Source organism: Taudactylus pleione, unplaced genomic scaffold, assembly GCF_031769625.1.
Source record: "Taudactylus pleione unplaced genomic scaffold, aTauple2 ptg000256l, whole genome shotgun sequence".
Classification (NCBI taxonomy): Eukaryota; Metazoa; Chordata; class Amphibia; order Anura; family Myobatrachidae; genus Taudactylus; species Taudactylus pleione.
The window spans coordinates 22,106,773-22,122,498 of record NW_028284658.1 but is presented as its reverse complement, the minus strand read 5'-3'; the positions used below and the strand labels follow the sequence as shown (position 1 = coordinate 22,122,498).

The 15,726-nt window shown below is 41.4% G+C and overlaps 1 protein-coding gene across 2 annotated transcripts in view; it reads left to right on the top strand.

Moving 5' to 3' along the window:
• Positions 1 to 15,726, top strand: part of AARSD1 (alanyl-tRNA synthetase domain containing 1) — a 54,918-nt gene that overhangs the window by 33,258 nt on the left and 5,934 nt on the right. For both annotated transcript variants that reach the window (XM_088480734.1, XM_088480735.1), the window contains exons 11-12: positions 1,376 to 1,430; positions 14,158 to 14,252. In XM_088480734.1, the coding sequence (XP_088336860.1) occupies positions 1,376 to 1,430; positions 14,158 to 14,252 (150 nt within the window). The remainder of the gene's footprint in view (positions 1 to 1,375; positions 1,431 to 14,157; positions 14,253 to 15,726) is intronic.

The following is a 15,726-nucleotide window of genomic DNA, read 5'->3' as shown; positions in this document are numbered from 1 at the left end:
CTTGTAAAGAAATGATTACTCTGTATAGAGAGAGTACAGTATTGTGCGTGCAGCTGATTTGCCAAAGCAGATGATTCATTAGGGGCAAGGGGGAATACTGTGGTGTATCCCCTGTGGCACTGAACTTGCCTTTCATAGAGATGATTGCTTTCTTAAATTAGCATCTATTGCTCCTCTGTTCTCCTGTTAAAAACGGAACAGCAGGGAGGTGGATTATAGTACAGCCTGCTGAAGGATCGCTTACGTCTGCAAATCCATAACCAACAATTCTCTCGAGCATGGAGGCTGACATGCAACAAAGGCTGGTTTGTTAGGCTAGGTACACACTGGAGCGATGTCCGGACGATATTCCGTTTCGTAATGATATATTGCCTACATTTCTCAGTGTGTACAAGAGATTGCACGTTTCCGCGGTCGCTAGCGACGGTCGCCATGTTTGATGTGCTTGCAGAGTAGAACACTTCGCCATACACTTTGCTACTCCTATCTGCGTGCTTGGTTCCATAGCTGTTAGCATTACCTCTGTGCACCATCCCTACTAACTAAGGCTAGTATCAGCCCTTCCCCTGGTGTACAATCCTGCGTCTAAATGTGCAAGGGCTGAGATGCCCACGTTGAGTGTCTTTAAACGCTGCGGTGCGTCATTAGGTGCCAGCATCAGTCACATCATTGAAAATTGCACCATGGTGTGATATATATATATATATATATATATATATATATATATATATAATGTATGTACAATTTTTTTTTTTACTGGGTTTGGTGCTTTATATTAATGACAGCGAGAGGGCATCAGGACTGTCTTTATTAAATGTCATGTTTGTGTGTATGAATGTTTTTATTACAGAAGTAGAAATGCTCTTCCCCATAAAGTGCAACTGGAAGGTGCAAAAAAATGTTCAATTGAAAATGCCAACTCAGAGTGTCGACGTTAAAAGGTCAACAGTCAGGTCGAACACCATTCCATCGACGTTTTAGCTGTCGACCATTTAACCATGTTGATCTAAATACATGTCAACAGAATGATGGTCACCCTAATGACCATGTTGACCTTTTTACTGTCGACATTCAGAACCAGTCAACCTTCTAAATGTCAACCATTATACTGTCGACCTTTAGAACCACACAGTCAGCCCTGATTTGACCAGCTTTTCCCATGAAACGGTGCAAGCTCTTGCACCTCCACAGATGATCTTACACAAAACATTTGTCTTGTACTTTTTTATGACTCGGAGTATTATAATTTACTAGCTCTCTATTCTTTCAGCAGTTATTTTTCCACAATATTTCATAATAAACATTTGTAAAGTTTTAATGTTGTATTCTTCTTCACTGACCTTCTGCAGTAACTATTATTTCTCTTCCTGAACAGGAAAGAGGGGGATAATGAATTTATGAATATTATTGTCAATGAGATTGGTACAGAGGTGAGTTAATATATTGCAGAGGTAAGTTTCTGTAGGTACCAGTTCATGAATCAAACTTTTTTTTGTACTTTTTTTAAATAATTCTATGACATTTCTTCTGAAGAATATTGTGGCTGGTGTAGACTTGGGCGCAGTTTTAGTAAATAACGGAGGCTAAAAATGCTGCCAAAAAGATTGTTTGGCAAAGTACGCTTAAGATGCATAGGATAGTGTATGCACAAGGGCGTATTAATAGACGAGGGGGCCCATGTTCACTCACCATCCGGGGCCCCCGCCTCTCTCCCTGGCTGCCGTCGGCAAACTGACCAGCAGCGGTAGAATCTGGGCACTAAAGTGTGCCCTTGAGTCTACTGCACATGTGCGGATCACTGAGAAAGTGGCACGGCAGCCATTTTCCCGGTGATTTCCTACTGCTCACGCGCAAAACGGTGGGAAATTGGCTGCGGTGGCTATTTTCCAGGCATTTTCTTTAGCGCGATATTGGAGAGGTAAGTATGAAAAATAAAAAGGATGGGTGCAGGGTGTGCACCGCACACCCTGCACCCATTATAAATTCGCCCCTGTGTATGCAGCAGATTTAGGCCAGGAGACAGTGTAGTACACGCGCCAGGTTTATGTTGAGATAAAATAGTAGTTAATGCACCTGGTTTACACTTGGATAAACAGTAATATATGCACCTGGCTTTACAGTGTTATTAGTAAATGCTAAATTTACAGTACCCAATTTGTACACAATATGCTTCTTTAATAACATGTCTTTAAAAAAAGACAGTCTGCCTGTGTGTGAACAGTGTTATTAATAAATACTTTAGATACATTTACAATGCAAAATACACTTAATTAGTACTTTTATTTTGTATTTATAGATAAGTTTAAATAAATGCAAACATCCATTGTCTTCTGTTTTTTAAAAATGAATGTGAATCTTCCTTCCTGCTATGGAATGAATGCTAATATTAATGACATAATGCAGATAGACTGCAGCAGGTCAGGGCCGGCTCAAGGCATGTTCTACCAGTGCGGTCAAACAGGGGCGCCACCCCATAGAGGGCGCACCCCTTCCCAACCATCCCGATTTTCAGTGGGACAGTCTCGTTTTTTGGGCACTGTACCACCCGCTGGTCGAAGTGTCCCGCCGGTGGTCGGGAAGTTGGGCATCCGCACTGCCGCGGCGGTGCCAGCCCCGGAGAAGAGGAATGGATGTCACGCGCATGTGCGCCGCATCCATTCATGCAGGGAGAGGGCTGGGGTAGCCCAGCTACTGAAGGAGTGCTGGGCTCGCCCCGAGCCTGACATTAAATGGGAGTCGTGCCATATGGGCACGCCCCCAATTAGTGTCAATTAGGGAGCGTGCCCTACGGTAATTAAGCCACACTCCCTTTCCGCGCACAGGATGAGAGGGCGTTGATCGTAGTCCCTCCGCACAGGGCGCAGCAACACCTGGAGCCACCCCTGCAGCATGTGCATTAATAACATACTTTCTGTTCAGGGACAACACTTGCTTGCCCTCTTCCCCATTCCATCTGTGTATAAGGAGTGGTAAGCACAAGTTGTGACCACATATACAGACTGGTGGAGGCAGAAGACTTTTTTTTTTTTTCTCTTGTGCAAATGCCCACTATGAAAATGTTTATTTTTTAAAAAAACAAAGACACTTCCATTCAATTACTCTCGAAGTGCAGCACTTATCTGGGATTTTTTTTCACCACTGCACAAGCAGCGAAAAACTAGGTGGTTAACGGGTGCCGCGACCCTGTTAACGTACGAATTTGAGAACTTTTCAAAAAAAGGCCACCTCCTTTTTTACCCATGAAAACTTATCAGGTGTAATTGAATTCCCCCCTTAACACATATATTGATGAAAACCATCTTTTTTTTTTTTTACAAATGTTTAGGGAAAAAAAAAACTTTACTGTCAGAATAACAAACTAGATATTTAATCAATTATTAGTGCCCCTTATACAGTGCCTCCAGTAATGCCTCTTATACAGTGCCGCTAGTAGTGGTCCCCCCTATGCAGTGCTCCCAGCAGTGCCCCTTATACAGTGACGCCAGTATTCCACACTTGTACAGTACCCCCAATAATGCACCATTATACAGTACCCCCAGTAGTGCCACTTATACAGTGCCCCCAGTAGGGGTCCCCCCTATGCAGTGCCCCCAGTAGGGGTCCCCCCTATGCAGTGCCCCCAGTAGGGGTCCCCCCTATGCAGTGCCCCCAGTAGGGGTCCCCCCTATGCAGTGCCCCCAGTAGGGGTCCCCCCTATGCAGTGCCCCCAGTAGGGGTCCCCCCTATGCAGTGCCCCCAGTAGGGGTCCCCCCTATGCAGTGCCCCCAGTAGGGGTCCCCCCATGCAGTGCCCCCAGTAGGGGTCCCCCTATGCAGTGCCCCCAGTAGTAGTCCATCCTATGCAGTGCCCCCAGTAGTGGTCCCCCTTATACAGTGCCCCCAGTAGTGGTGCCCCCTATGCAGTGCCCCCAGTAGTAGTCCCCCTTATACAGTGCCCCCAGTAGTGCTCCCCCCTATGCAGTGCAAGTGCCCCTTACATATATAGGACAAAAACGCACAAAAAACAAAACACAACACTTACCCGAATCCCTGCTCCTTCCGTGCCCGCAGTTCGCTCCTACCGGCCCACTCTGCACTATGGAAGAGATGTCATGACGTCTCTCCCATCACCCACTGTGGGAGCTGGAATGTGGAGCTCATGGACTCTCATTGGCTGCCAAAACAAACACACCGCCGTCGGGTAGTATGAGTGTAGTACCCGGCGGTGGTGTTTGTTACTATGTAGTGCGGCCCGTCCTACACTAACTTGAAACCAATGTCCTGCTCGACCTCCCTCCCCCACACATTACACCACTGGTAACTTTTTAATCTTTATAATGTTTCTGATTTAAAAATCGAAAGAATATGGGCTGTCTCTGTGCATATTTTATAAAACCGTTAATAACAACATCCAAGAGACAGAATGCAAAACAAAGACACTTCCATTCAATTAGCCCCGAAGTGCAGCACTAATCTGGGATTTTTCTCACCACTGCACAAGCAGCGAAAATAAAATCCCTGACAACTAGGTGGTTAACTGGTGCCGCGACCCTGTTGACATACGAATTTGAGAACTTTTCACAGATTCTGTGTGTTAATGCCCATTAACCCCTGTTAACGCCCGTTAACATGTCACTTTAACCGGCGCTAACAAAAGTATCAGGTGAAAAAGGGAGCCCAAGGTTACCTCCTTTTTTACCCATTAAAACTTATCAGGTGTAACTGAATTCCCCCCTTAACACATAGTTGACACCCACCTTTTTTTTTTTTTACCAATGTGTAGGGAAAAAAAAACTTTACTGTCAGAATAACAAACTAGATATTTAATAAAATGTTGTCATTGGAATGATAGTTTCTAGGTAATGCCCAACTGTACCCTTTGGTGATAAACATTCCCTGCCCCCTGATTACGTAGGGTTCCACTGAGAAGTAAGTTACCCACAAAAATGCTGTCTCTAGCTTTGGCTGTGCATGTGCACATTTTAAGGATTAATAGTGAGAATTTGCTGCCTTTCTTATGCTATCTAGACCTGGGGTGGGGGATGGCGTAAGGCCCCCCAGTTACATATATAGAAATGTAAGTAGGTCACAAAGCAGAATACACACATTACCTGCTATTATCCCATTTGACCACTAGAGGGTAAAGTGGTCAAGTAAATGTATTTTTTGTGTAGTGGTGAAACAAATGTTACAGCATTTTTCACAGTAAAACTTGGTGATCGGCACAAATGGTTATGAGGTCTGTGTCTACATCTCTGTTTTTGGGAGATGCCAGGGCATACCAAGAGTGCATTTAGATGTTTTTAAAAATCTGTAGTGGCACAAGGTGCAAAAGTGTGAACTAATTAAAGCACAACCTCTCACCTCTTTAGCACCACCCCATTATTTCACATTAAAGTTTTCCATTTCTTTTTTTATTGCTTAATTTAATAAGTTGGTAACATCACAATGGAATATGCGGCGCTATATAAGTAATTGTTAATATGTAGGGAGGGTACATTGGGGCTGTCTTAATTCCTTTGTTACTTTTTGTATATGTAACCCCCCCCTCACATTACGCCACTGGTTACTTTTTAATCTTTATACTGTTTCTGATTTAAAAATCTAAAGAGTATGGGCTGTTTCTGTGCATATTTTATAAGACCGTTAATAACAACACCCAAGAGTCAGAATGCTAAGAAAGGGGGGAGAAGGAAAATTGCACAGGAAAATAAGGGGAAAGTAGTTGTAGTGATTGTGTAATATACATCTCTCTCTTCTGACTGGCTAGAAATGAATCAATATCTATGAAATCTGTAGGTAGTATGGTTGGCTAATCCAGTGGTGCTCCCCAAAGGCATATATGTATCAATTCAAAAGGGAAGGATGAAATAAAGGAGTGTATATATGTGTCTCTTAAAAAGACAACTGATTATTCTAACTGCAAAGCCATTTGATGTGTGATGCTTTTGTGATTTGAGGGTTATGCTGCTCCAGCGGGACTGTGTATACTTAAGGGGATACCTTAATATATCTGTTTATGAAATAATGGATGATCCTAATTGCAAACCTTTGTGACATGTGATGCATACGTGATTTAATAGTTATACTGCTTTAGTGGGATAAATGTGCACATATTTATCTTAGAGGAGTACCTCCCACAGAATTTTTTTGGCACACTTCCCTGCATAAACATTTACTGTAAAATAAACTACTTATATCAGTGGTTCCCAAGCTTTTTCGATTTACAGCGCCCTAGAGTATCAGCATTCTTTTCCACGGCACCCCTGGGCCAAAAGTTTCTTACTGAGAAATTCAGGAAGAATGAAGTGAAGTAAATTGTGCTTATAAGTCACCCTTATGCTCAGTTATGTGCTGGTTGACAGGGCTGCACTTCATTTTGTCCACATATTTTTTGATTGGCAGTCATTAGCATTGGTTTTACCGATCACATTAACTAAACATCTTTTGGTACTGGACCAACAACCCGAGGCACCCCTGTAAGTGTCCTGAGGCACCCAGTTTGAGAATCACTGACTCATATGCAGAATAATGATCTATCCATATCTTGGAAAAACATAATTCTTCTGATTGAGGAACATAGCCCCCCTTTTTTTGTACTTCCATATGATAATACGTAAGTGCAGGTAGGGGCTCCAACCGGCATCTACATTAAAGCGGCATGCTATTTCTTTACAGGTCTATAATAAAATATTTTTTTTGCTTGCTGATATGTCTCTGGCAATACAATCTCTTTGCAAACTTGCAAAAATGTTGCTTTGCACAAACACATTGGAATTCATGGGTTATATTTATATTTCTGCATGGGTTATACAGCGGGTAAAATAAGTATTGAACACATCAACATTTTTCTCATTAAATATATTTGTAATGGGGCTATTGTAATGAAATTTCCACCAAATGCCAGCAACACCCCATGCAATCCACACATGCAAAGAAAACAAACCATAGAGGTCCATAAATTAAATTATGTGTAATAATGTGAAATGACACAGGGAAAAAGTATTGAACACACTTCCTGAAATGTATTTAATACTTTGTACAAAAGCCTTTGTTGGTAATGACAGCTTCAAGACGCCTCCTGTATGGAGAAACTAGTCTCATGCATTGCTCAGGTGTGATTTTGGCCCATTCTTCCACACAAACAGTCTTCAAATCTTGAAGGTTCCGTGGGCCTCTTCTATGAACTCTGGGCTTAATTCAGGCCCGCTCGCGAGCTGTCGATGGTGAGTGACAGCACGCCCCCTTTGGTGGGGGTGCCGGGGGCGTGGCTTCCCAGACGGAGGCGTTCCCATGGGAACGCCTACCGTCTGGGGCCGGCCCCACTGACATCACAAGTGATGTCAGTGGGAGTGCTTTCGGCTCTGATAGAGCTGAACGCACTCCAGGGCTTGCGGCAACGAGACCCTACCACAAAGGTCTCGTCACAGGCCCGATGGTCTTGACCATCGCGACCATCTTCCTGGCCGCTCGCTATAGCTGTGGGTGGTCACCCACAGCTATACGAGCGGCCAGGAGGCCGCTCTAAAATTCAGAAGGACGGCCCTGATTCAGAGCGAGCGCTCTGTTAGAGCGTCCGGCTCTGAATCAAGGCCTCTAATCTTTAGTCTTTCCATAGATTTTCAATTGGATTCAAGTCAGGTGATTGGCTGGGCCATTTTAGCAGTTTTATTTTCTTTCTCTGAACCCAATTGAGTGTGTCCTTGGCTGTGTTTCAGGGATCATTGTCTTGCTGAAATGTCCACCCTCATTTCATCTTCAGCATCCTGGTAGATGGCAGCAGATTTTTATCAAGAATGTCTTGGTACAGTTTTGCATTCATCCTTCCTTCAACTATATAAAGTATGCCAGTGCCATATGCTGAAAAACAGCCCCACACCACGATGTTCCCACCACCATACTTCACTGATGGTATTTTTGGGGTGATGTGCAGTGCCATTTCTCCTCCAAACATGGTGTGTATTATGGCATCCAAAGAGTTAAATTTTGGTCTCATCTGACCATACTATATTCTCCCAGTATTTCACAGGCTTTTCCAAATGTTGTGCAGCAAACTTTAAATGAGCTTCAACATGCTTTTTCGTCAGCAATGGAGTCTTGCATGGTTAGGGTGCATACAGGCCATGGCGGTTGGGTGCATTACTTATTGTTTTCTTTGAAGCAGTTGTACCTGCTAATTCCAGGTCTTTCTGAAGCTCTCCACAAGTGGTCCGTGGCTCTTGGACAACTCTTCTGATAATTCTTTTCACTCCTGGTCGTGGCCGGTTTATGGTGAAATGATGTTCTTTCCACTTCCGGATTATGGCCCCAACAGTGCTCACTGGAACATTCAGAAGTTTAGAAATCCTTCAGTAACCAATGCCGTCAGTATGTTTTGCAACAGTAAGGTTGCAAAGGTCTTGAAAGAGCTCTTTGCTTTTACCCATCATGAGATGTTTCTTGTGTGACACCTTGATAATGAGACACCTTTTTTTAGGCCATCAGTTGGGACTGAACCAGCTTATATTAATTTGCACTGAAAAGTGGCAGGATTGCTTTCTAATTACTGATAGATTTCAGCTGGTGTCTTGGCTTTCCATGCCTTTTTGCACCTCCATTTCTTTGTGTTCAATACTTTTTTTCCCTGTGTCATTTCACTTTATTACACATAGCTTAATTTATGGACATCCATGGCTTTGATTTCTTTGCATGTGTGGAGTGCGTGGGTTGTTGCTGACATTTGGTGAAAATTTCATTACAATAGCCCCATTACAAATACATTTACTGAGGAAAATGTTGATGTGTTCAATACTTATTTTACCCACTCTATTTATATTTCTGCAAGCTTTACTAATGGATCCAGCAATAACTAAAGACTGGTCTTTTACAGAATATGTTTAGGCAGTACTTCACCAACTATTATTGTCATTTTATCTGGACTGTTTCTAAAATTTTGGCTCCCATTACTACAATGACTCTCACTTCCAAATAGTCTGCAGGAACTCAACAAGGATAAACAAATGCATCTTCATCCTTGGGCATACTATTTGCGGAATTTATTGCTGGCTCAACAAAATGTGGAATAAGGAACATCTTTACTGTTTCCCTTGTACTGTTTTCAGACCACAAAAAATTGAATATCTGAAGGCTCCTAAGAGACTTGTCATCAAGCTTGATGGGCTTTGTTGGCCTGATTTCATTTTCATATTGTAAACAGGCCAGGCTCTTGTAATACAAAGGAAAATGCACTGTCACATCAGTTTGTAACTTTAGAAACAACCTCTCAACTGGCAGAACATATTGTTTTAATGGAGTTATTCTTCCCACCATTGGTTATGGCTCTTAATTTTTGTGGCAGCAATTTTTGTGGCAGTAACTACAATGCAGATAGGTGTCTGACCTATTAATACTAATTATTTTTACCTACTAAGCAATTAAAAAGGAGCTCTGAATGCTTTAACTACGAGACACCTAAGGATTTGTACGATTCCAGAATTAGTCAGTCAACGCTATTAGTAGCAACTATTCAACAGACTGAATTACGTTATGGTGCATCTTTTTCTGTTTTTCAGCTTTATGTGTGAGCTGCGGGTGTGAGATGCCTTTCCGTAGGCGTCTCTGTGCACTGGATGGAGGAGTCATTAGCATATTTTCGCAATTGTGATCTATGGGAGATCGCAACTGCAATTGCATTAGCGTCCACATCTGAATCAGGCCCTCAATGCAGATTGGCCACTTATCTACAAAGGTGATTCCCCAGTCATATTGTTTCTGTCAGGCTGTTTGTGTCTATCTTAACTTTGGAGAATAGAATAGATGAAGGATGTGTTTTATTTACAATTTAGACTGTGCAGTTTGTATATTTTCAGCTGCCAGCCGGTTGTTCTGTGTATGAAATCACTGGCTGTCTGATCGGATTACTTCTTCAATCAGAAACAGCTGGTTTCAAGTAAAATCTGCTTATATGTGTAGGTGGTGACTGAGCAGGTCACTGTCCCACAACACGATTCTGGAAAATGTGCTTCACTAAACTTGTATTGTCAGGGTCACATGCAAACTCCTTAATGCTGAATTCATATCTTTCCTTCATTGAAAACATTTTAAGTGTGTTTAAGCAAACATCCCAGAACCCCCTGCAAACATGTGTAACTGTAAACTTGAAAAACATTTTGATTTCGACTAAGCCCCCTGCTAAGATGTAAGCAGCCCGTTCTCCCAGCAAAAAGATCATGGCTCTAAAGGTGAAAGATTTTACAGGGTCACTTGTTTGCCTTCCAGATATGAATTTTTTTCTGTTAGAGCTAAAATTTAAAGCAAAATACAACTTTTAGAATGTATATATATATATAGTCAGGTGCATAAATATTGGGACATTGACAACATTTTCATATTTTGGCCTCTATTCACCACCACAATGGCTTTGAAATGAAACAAACAACATGTGATTTAACTGCAGACTTTCAGATTTAATTTGAGGGTAATTACATCCAAATCAGGTGAATGGTGTAGGAATTACAACGGTTTCTATATGTGCCTCCCACTTTTTAAAGGGCCAAAAGTAATGGGACAAACTAAACAATCCTAAATCTAACTTTCACTTTTTAATACTTTGTTGCAAATCCTTTGCAGGCAATTACAGCCTGAAGTCTGGAACGCATAGACATCACCAGACGCTGGGTTTCATCTCTGGTGATGCTCTGCCAGGCCTCTACTGCAAATGTCTTCAGTTCTTGCTTGTTCTTGGGGCATTTTCCCTTTTAGTTTTGTCTTCATCAAGTGAAATGCATGCTCAATTGGATTCAGGTCAGGGGATTGACTTAGCCATTGCATAACATTCCACTTTTTAGCCTTAAAAAACTCTTTGGTTGCTTTTGCAGTATGCTTCGGGTCTTTGTTCATCTGCACTGTGAAGCGCCGTCCAATGAGTTCTGAAGCATTTGACTGAATATGAGCATATAATATTGCCCGAAACACTTCAGAATTCATTCTGCTGCTTTTGTCAGCAGTCACATCATCAATAAATACAAGGGAACCAGTTCCATTGGCAGCCATACATGCCCACGCCATGACACTACCACCGCCATGCTTCACTGATGAGGTGGTATGTTTTCGATCATGAGCAGTTCCTTTCCATCTCCATACTCTTTTTTTCTTCCCATCACTCTGGTACAAGTTGATCTTTGTCTCATCTGTCCATAGGATGTTGTTCCAGAACTGTAATGGCTTTTTTAGATGTTGTTTGGCAAACTCTAATCTGGTCTTCCTGTTTTTGTGGCTCACCAATGGTTTACATCTTGTGGTGAACCCTCTATATTCACTCTTGTGAAGTCTTCTCTTGATTGTTGACTTTGACACATATACACCTACCTCCTGGAGAATGTTCTCGATTTTGCCAACTGTTGTGAAGGGGTTTTTCTTCATCAGGGAAATAATTATTCTGTCATCCACCACAGTTGTTTTCCGTGGTATTCCGGGTCTTTTGGTGTTGCTGAGCTCTCCGGTGCGTTCTTTCTTTTTAAGAATGTTCCAAACAGTTGATTTGGCCACACCTAATGTTTTTGCTATCTCTCTGATGGGTTTGTTTTGATTTTTCAGCCCAATGATGGCTTGCTTCACTGATAGTGACAGCTCTTTGGATCTCATATTGAGTCAACAGCAACTGATTCCAAATGCAAATGTCACACCTAGAATCAACTCCAGACCTTTTACCTGCTTCATTGATAATGAAATAACGAGGGAATAGCCCACACCTGTCCATGAAATAGCTTTTGAGTTGATAGTCCCATTACTTTTGGCCCCTTAAAAAGTGGGAGGCGCATATAGAAACCGTTGTAATTCCTACACCGTTCACCTGATTTGGATGTAATTACCCTCAAATTAAATCTGAAAGTCTGCAGTTAAAGCACATCTTGTTTGTTTCATTTCAAAGCCATTGTGGTGGTGAATAGAGGCCAAAATATGAAAATTCTGTCAATGTCCCAATATTTATGCACCTGACTGTATGTGTGTGTGTGTGTATATATATATATATATATATATGTCTTTAAATGTACCTCAAAACTGTTGCTGTTTTGAATATAGATCGCCCCATTTCTGTATAATTTCAATTGTCCGGTTCCAACCTAAAAGTTTCCCTCCTGATTAAAACCACCCCCTTCCAGCTTTTAAATCTAACAACTTTAGTACTTTGCTACTAAAGTACTTAGCAAATTTGTTTTAACCATTTATAATGTCCTTTAAGTCAATGACATGATTAAAGACAGATGAGAGTGTCACATTACTACTTTATCCTTTTTTTTTTATCCCGGTGTGTTGGAGGACTGGTCAACATGGTGTGGTGATCAATTACAGTCCAATGTATTTTAGAAAGATTTTTGTATGGTATATTTTTTTTGCTTATTGATTGTTATTAAAAATGTACAGGTCAGAGCAATGGTTATACCAAATGATTTCTCAGGCAAACCCAAATTATTACACAGTCACCATCTGCTGTGTCACAGAGCCCGATTCAGAGATGGATGCTAATCCTGCTGCGTTTTTGTAAGCGGCGGTACTGAGACTTTATGCTAATGCAGCAGCCTCTGTACTATGTACAGAGAAGCCCACCGACTGCATCTCTAATCCGCCGCTTGTATACAAAGGTACATCATCGGTCGCACCATTGAACTTCTAAGCAACCCTATGGCTGCTCAGAATGTCTGAACTAAGCCGTCGGGGCCAGTGAAACTGCGTACACAGACGCAATCACTGGCTGCGACACGTCCACAAAATGCTCGTGACACACCCTCTTTTGAATAGTGATGCCCTGTTAGCACCCATATATGGACACTGACTGTCAATCACTTTGCGTGCACTGTGCATACCGTTTACCACTGAATCTTGCATATATGGAAACATTGTTACAAATGAGGACACTCGATGGATTGAGTGCTATAGTGTTGAAACGTTTATCAAGGAATTTAAAATATATACCTGCATCCTGGTATAATGTTTGGCGTTTTATTAGGAGTTATATATATCTATTCAGTTGAGATATATATTTTCTATGGGGCTTTGTTTTTATTGCTTTTATGGTTTGGAGCTTTTTAAGTTTGGTAGATTATATAATGTTTTAAATAGTTTTATATATATAAATATATATAAAAATATATATAAATATATATATATATAAATTTTAGCCTTTTGAATAGAGACAATACGCTTTAATGCTTTGACTATGATTTGAGCACTTAATGTGTTTGAACGTCAATGTCTCAGTCTTGAAGTGAGTAGGCATAAAACAAGCTGCAGCCAATCAGGGTGTCCGAATTCTCAGCACTCCAGAAGATGAATGTGCAATCTTTTGGGAGGCAATGACACTACAGAGCAGGCCCAAAGTGGCAGGAGCAGTGTTATGATATGAGGAGGGGAATCCAACCTTTGATAATATAATGCTGGACACACAGTAGACAATGTGTGTACACCGCAACAGCAGATGCGACTGGACGATATATTCAGATGGTCCGTACACACTGCACATACCCATAGTGATCCCCCATGTTTTTACAGTTTTAGGGGGGTCCTACAATATATTCCAGGAAAATTTTGTATTTTTTCGCTGATCCCACTTCGCAGGTTCCTGTTTTCGTAGCTTTTATATTGAATACGGGGATAAAGCGGGCGCACGCCCGATGCTTTATCCCTGGAAAATCTCTGATGTGGAGCGAAAACTCCAGCACAGACTTTTCGCTCCCATATTGAATACCCCTGTATGTCTAGTGTGTACCCAGTTTAAGGATTAGTATTCCTCAAGAGCACAGAGTAGTAATGTAAAACAGGTGCACAAAGAATGTACTATCAAAGCCGCTCCATATTACACAAAGTTCAATTATCCAACATGTTCCTGCCAAGACTTGATTCCTGTTTAGGTTTTCTCCTAATGAAGGATGTAGAACACTTGGCAGTTGTATGACCTATATCAAATCATCAAATCATTATCTCTGTTAATTAATGGTTTCATTAACTTAGATAAACTGAACTCTTTTAAGTTAAATCATCCCCCATTTAATATTTGAAATAAAGGTTATTTTTTTTAACAGCCAGTACAGCTATCTGTAATTTTTATGTGTTATAGGTACTGTAACAATGGATTTGCATCCATTGTAAAGAAATGGAAGACGTCTGAACGTTTTTATGTTGTTTTTTATTTTGTATATTACAGGGCACAATAGTCTTCCTAACTGTTGGAGATGAAAAGGCATCAGGATTATTCCTTCTTGCTGGTCCACCAGATATCATTGATAATTTAGGACCCAGGTATGTGTCCATTGTGTGTGTGTGGTATGGGTCCGATGCAGAGTTTAAGGCAAATCGGCGCATCGAGTGCATGGACATAGAGGCGTATATGTGCTTGCCATCATAATCAGTTTTCACTTACATCTAACCTGTGCTTGGTGCAAAAGACTCCTGCTTAGGTCCAACTCTACATAGCTCACAGTTCCGTCGGCACACCCACACCAAACTTTGTCTATGTGCGAGCCACCAGTGGGGATGCGATTGAAATGTGTGCTCTATTATGGTGCTGCAAAGAGGTGCACATTCAAATCTGCACCAACCCTCTGTGTATATTTTATGCCATTATACAAATTGTATGAATATTATTACTATGTGACATTATTTTATCTTTTCATGTGTTTGTTGTAAATGTTTAAGATTCAAATATTATCATTCAGGCTGTAGGATTTCAATCGCCGATTGTTTGCGTATTAGCAACTGCGATCCAAGCTGAATAAGGCCCACAGTCCCTTAGCAGCAGTTATGGGTCTGACTTTTGGAAATGTGTGAGTATAGAGCTATATATACTCGCACATTTTTAGAACTCACCCTATGTAATAGGGTGCGAGAACATTCACACTCCCGCAACTCGCAATGGCAGAACATGCATCCCGATGTTTTGCCATTGTGAGGTTACAACTCGGGCAATGTAATAGAGTGCGAGTGTTTAACTCGCACACTATTACTGACTAAAGAGTTGGAAAAAAACAGGCCTGCTTCAGGCTAGCGAGTCTAGCCTGAGCAGGGCTGAATTATGCTGGCCATACACGGGACGTTTGATCACACGATTTGGGCAGTTTCTACATGTTGGACAGACCAATCATTTCAAAATAGTTGTATTTTGAGTCTTCTGCGACCCCGATGCCCGTCCCCGCCGTCGTCTAGTTGGATCGCAGATCAGATGGTTTTGCAGAGAGATCTCAACTGATCGTGTAGGAATTGACACACAGTATGTCATGTGATTGATCAAATCGTATGGTCTTATATGAAATAGTTGCATTTTAAATACAAATCGTCCTGTATCTGAAGGGAAGACTTTTCAAGGGAAATCGTACAACTGATCTGACCAACTTTTGAATCTCACCGTGTATGGCCACCTTTACACAGAAACATGCACAGATCCGTGAGATCCGTGCATGCTTCTGTGTTTAAAAAAATAGCAAAATTTCAAAATTTAAATAAGAAATTACGTGGAGTATCCCCCTAAATTACGTGGGGTTCTGGTTGATTAAAATACAGGGGAACCTAACCTTTTTTCCTCCTGTATTTTCACAACCAGGACCGGCTCAGAAAAGCCCTGTGCTGCTTGTGCTTTTAGGGGGGAGCCCCCCGTCCTTTATTTTTAATATTTTTTTACAATTTACTGTTTTTTAAAACACTGAAGCCTTCACGGATCTTTGAAGACTTCTGTAGAACGAGGACCTTGTAATGAAAGTCGCATTAAAAGGTCAGAGTT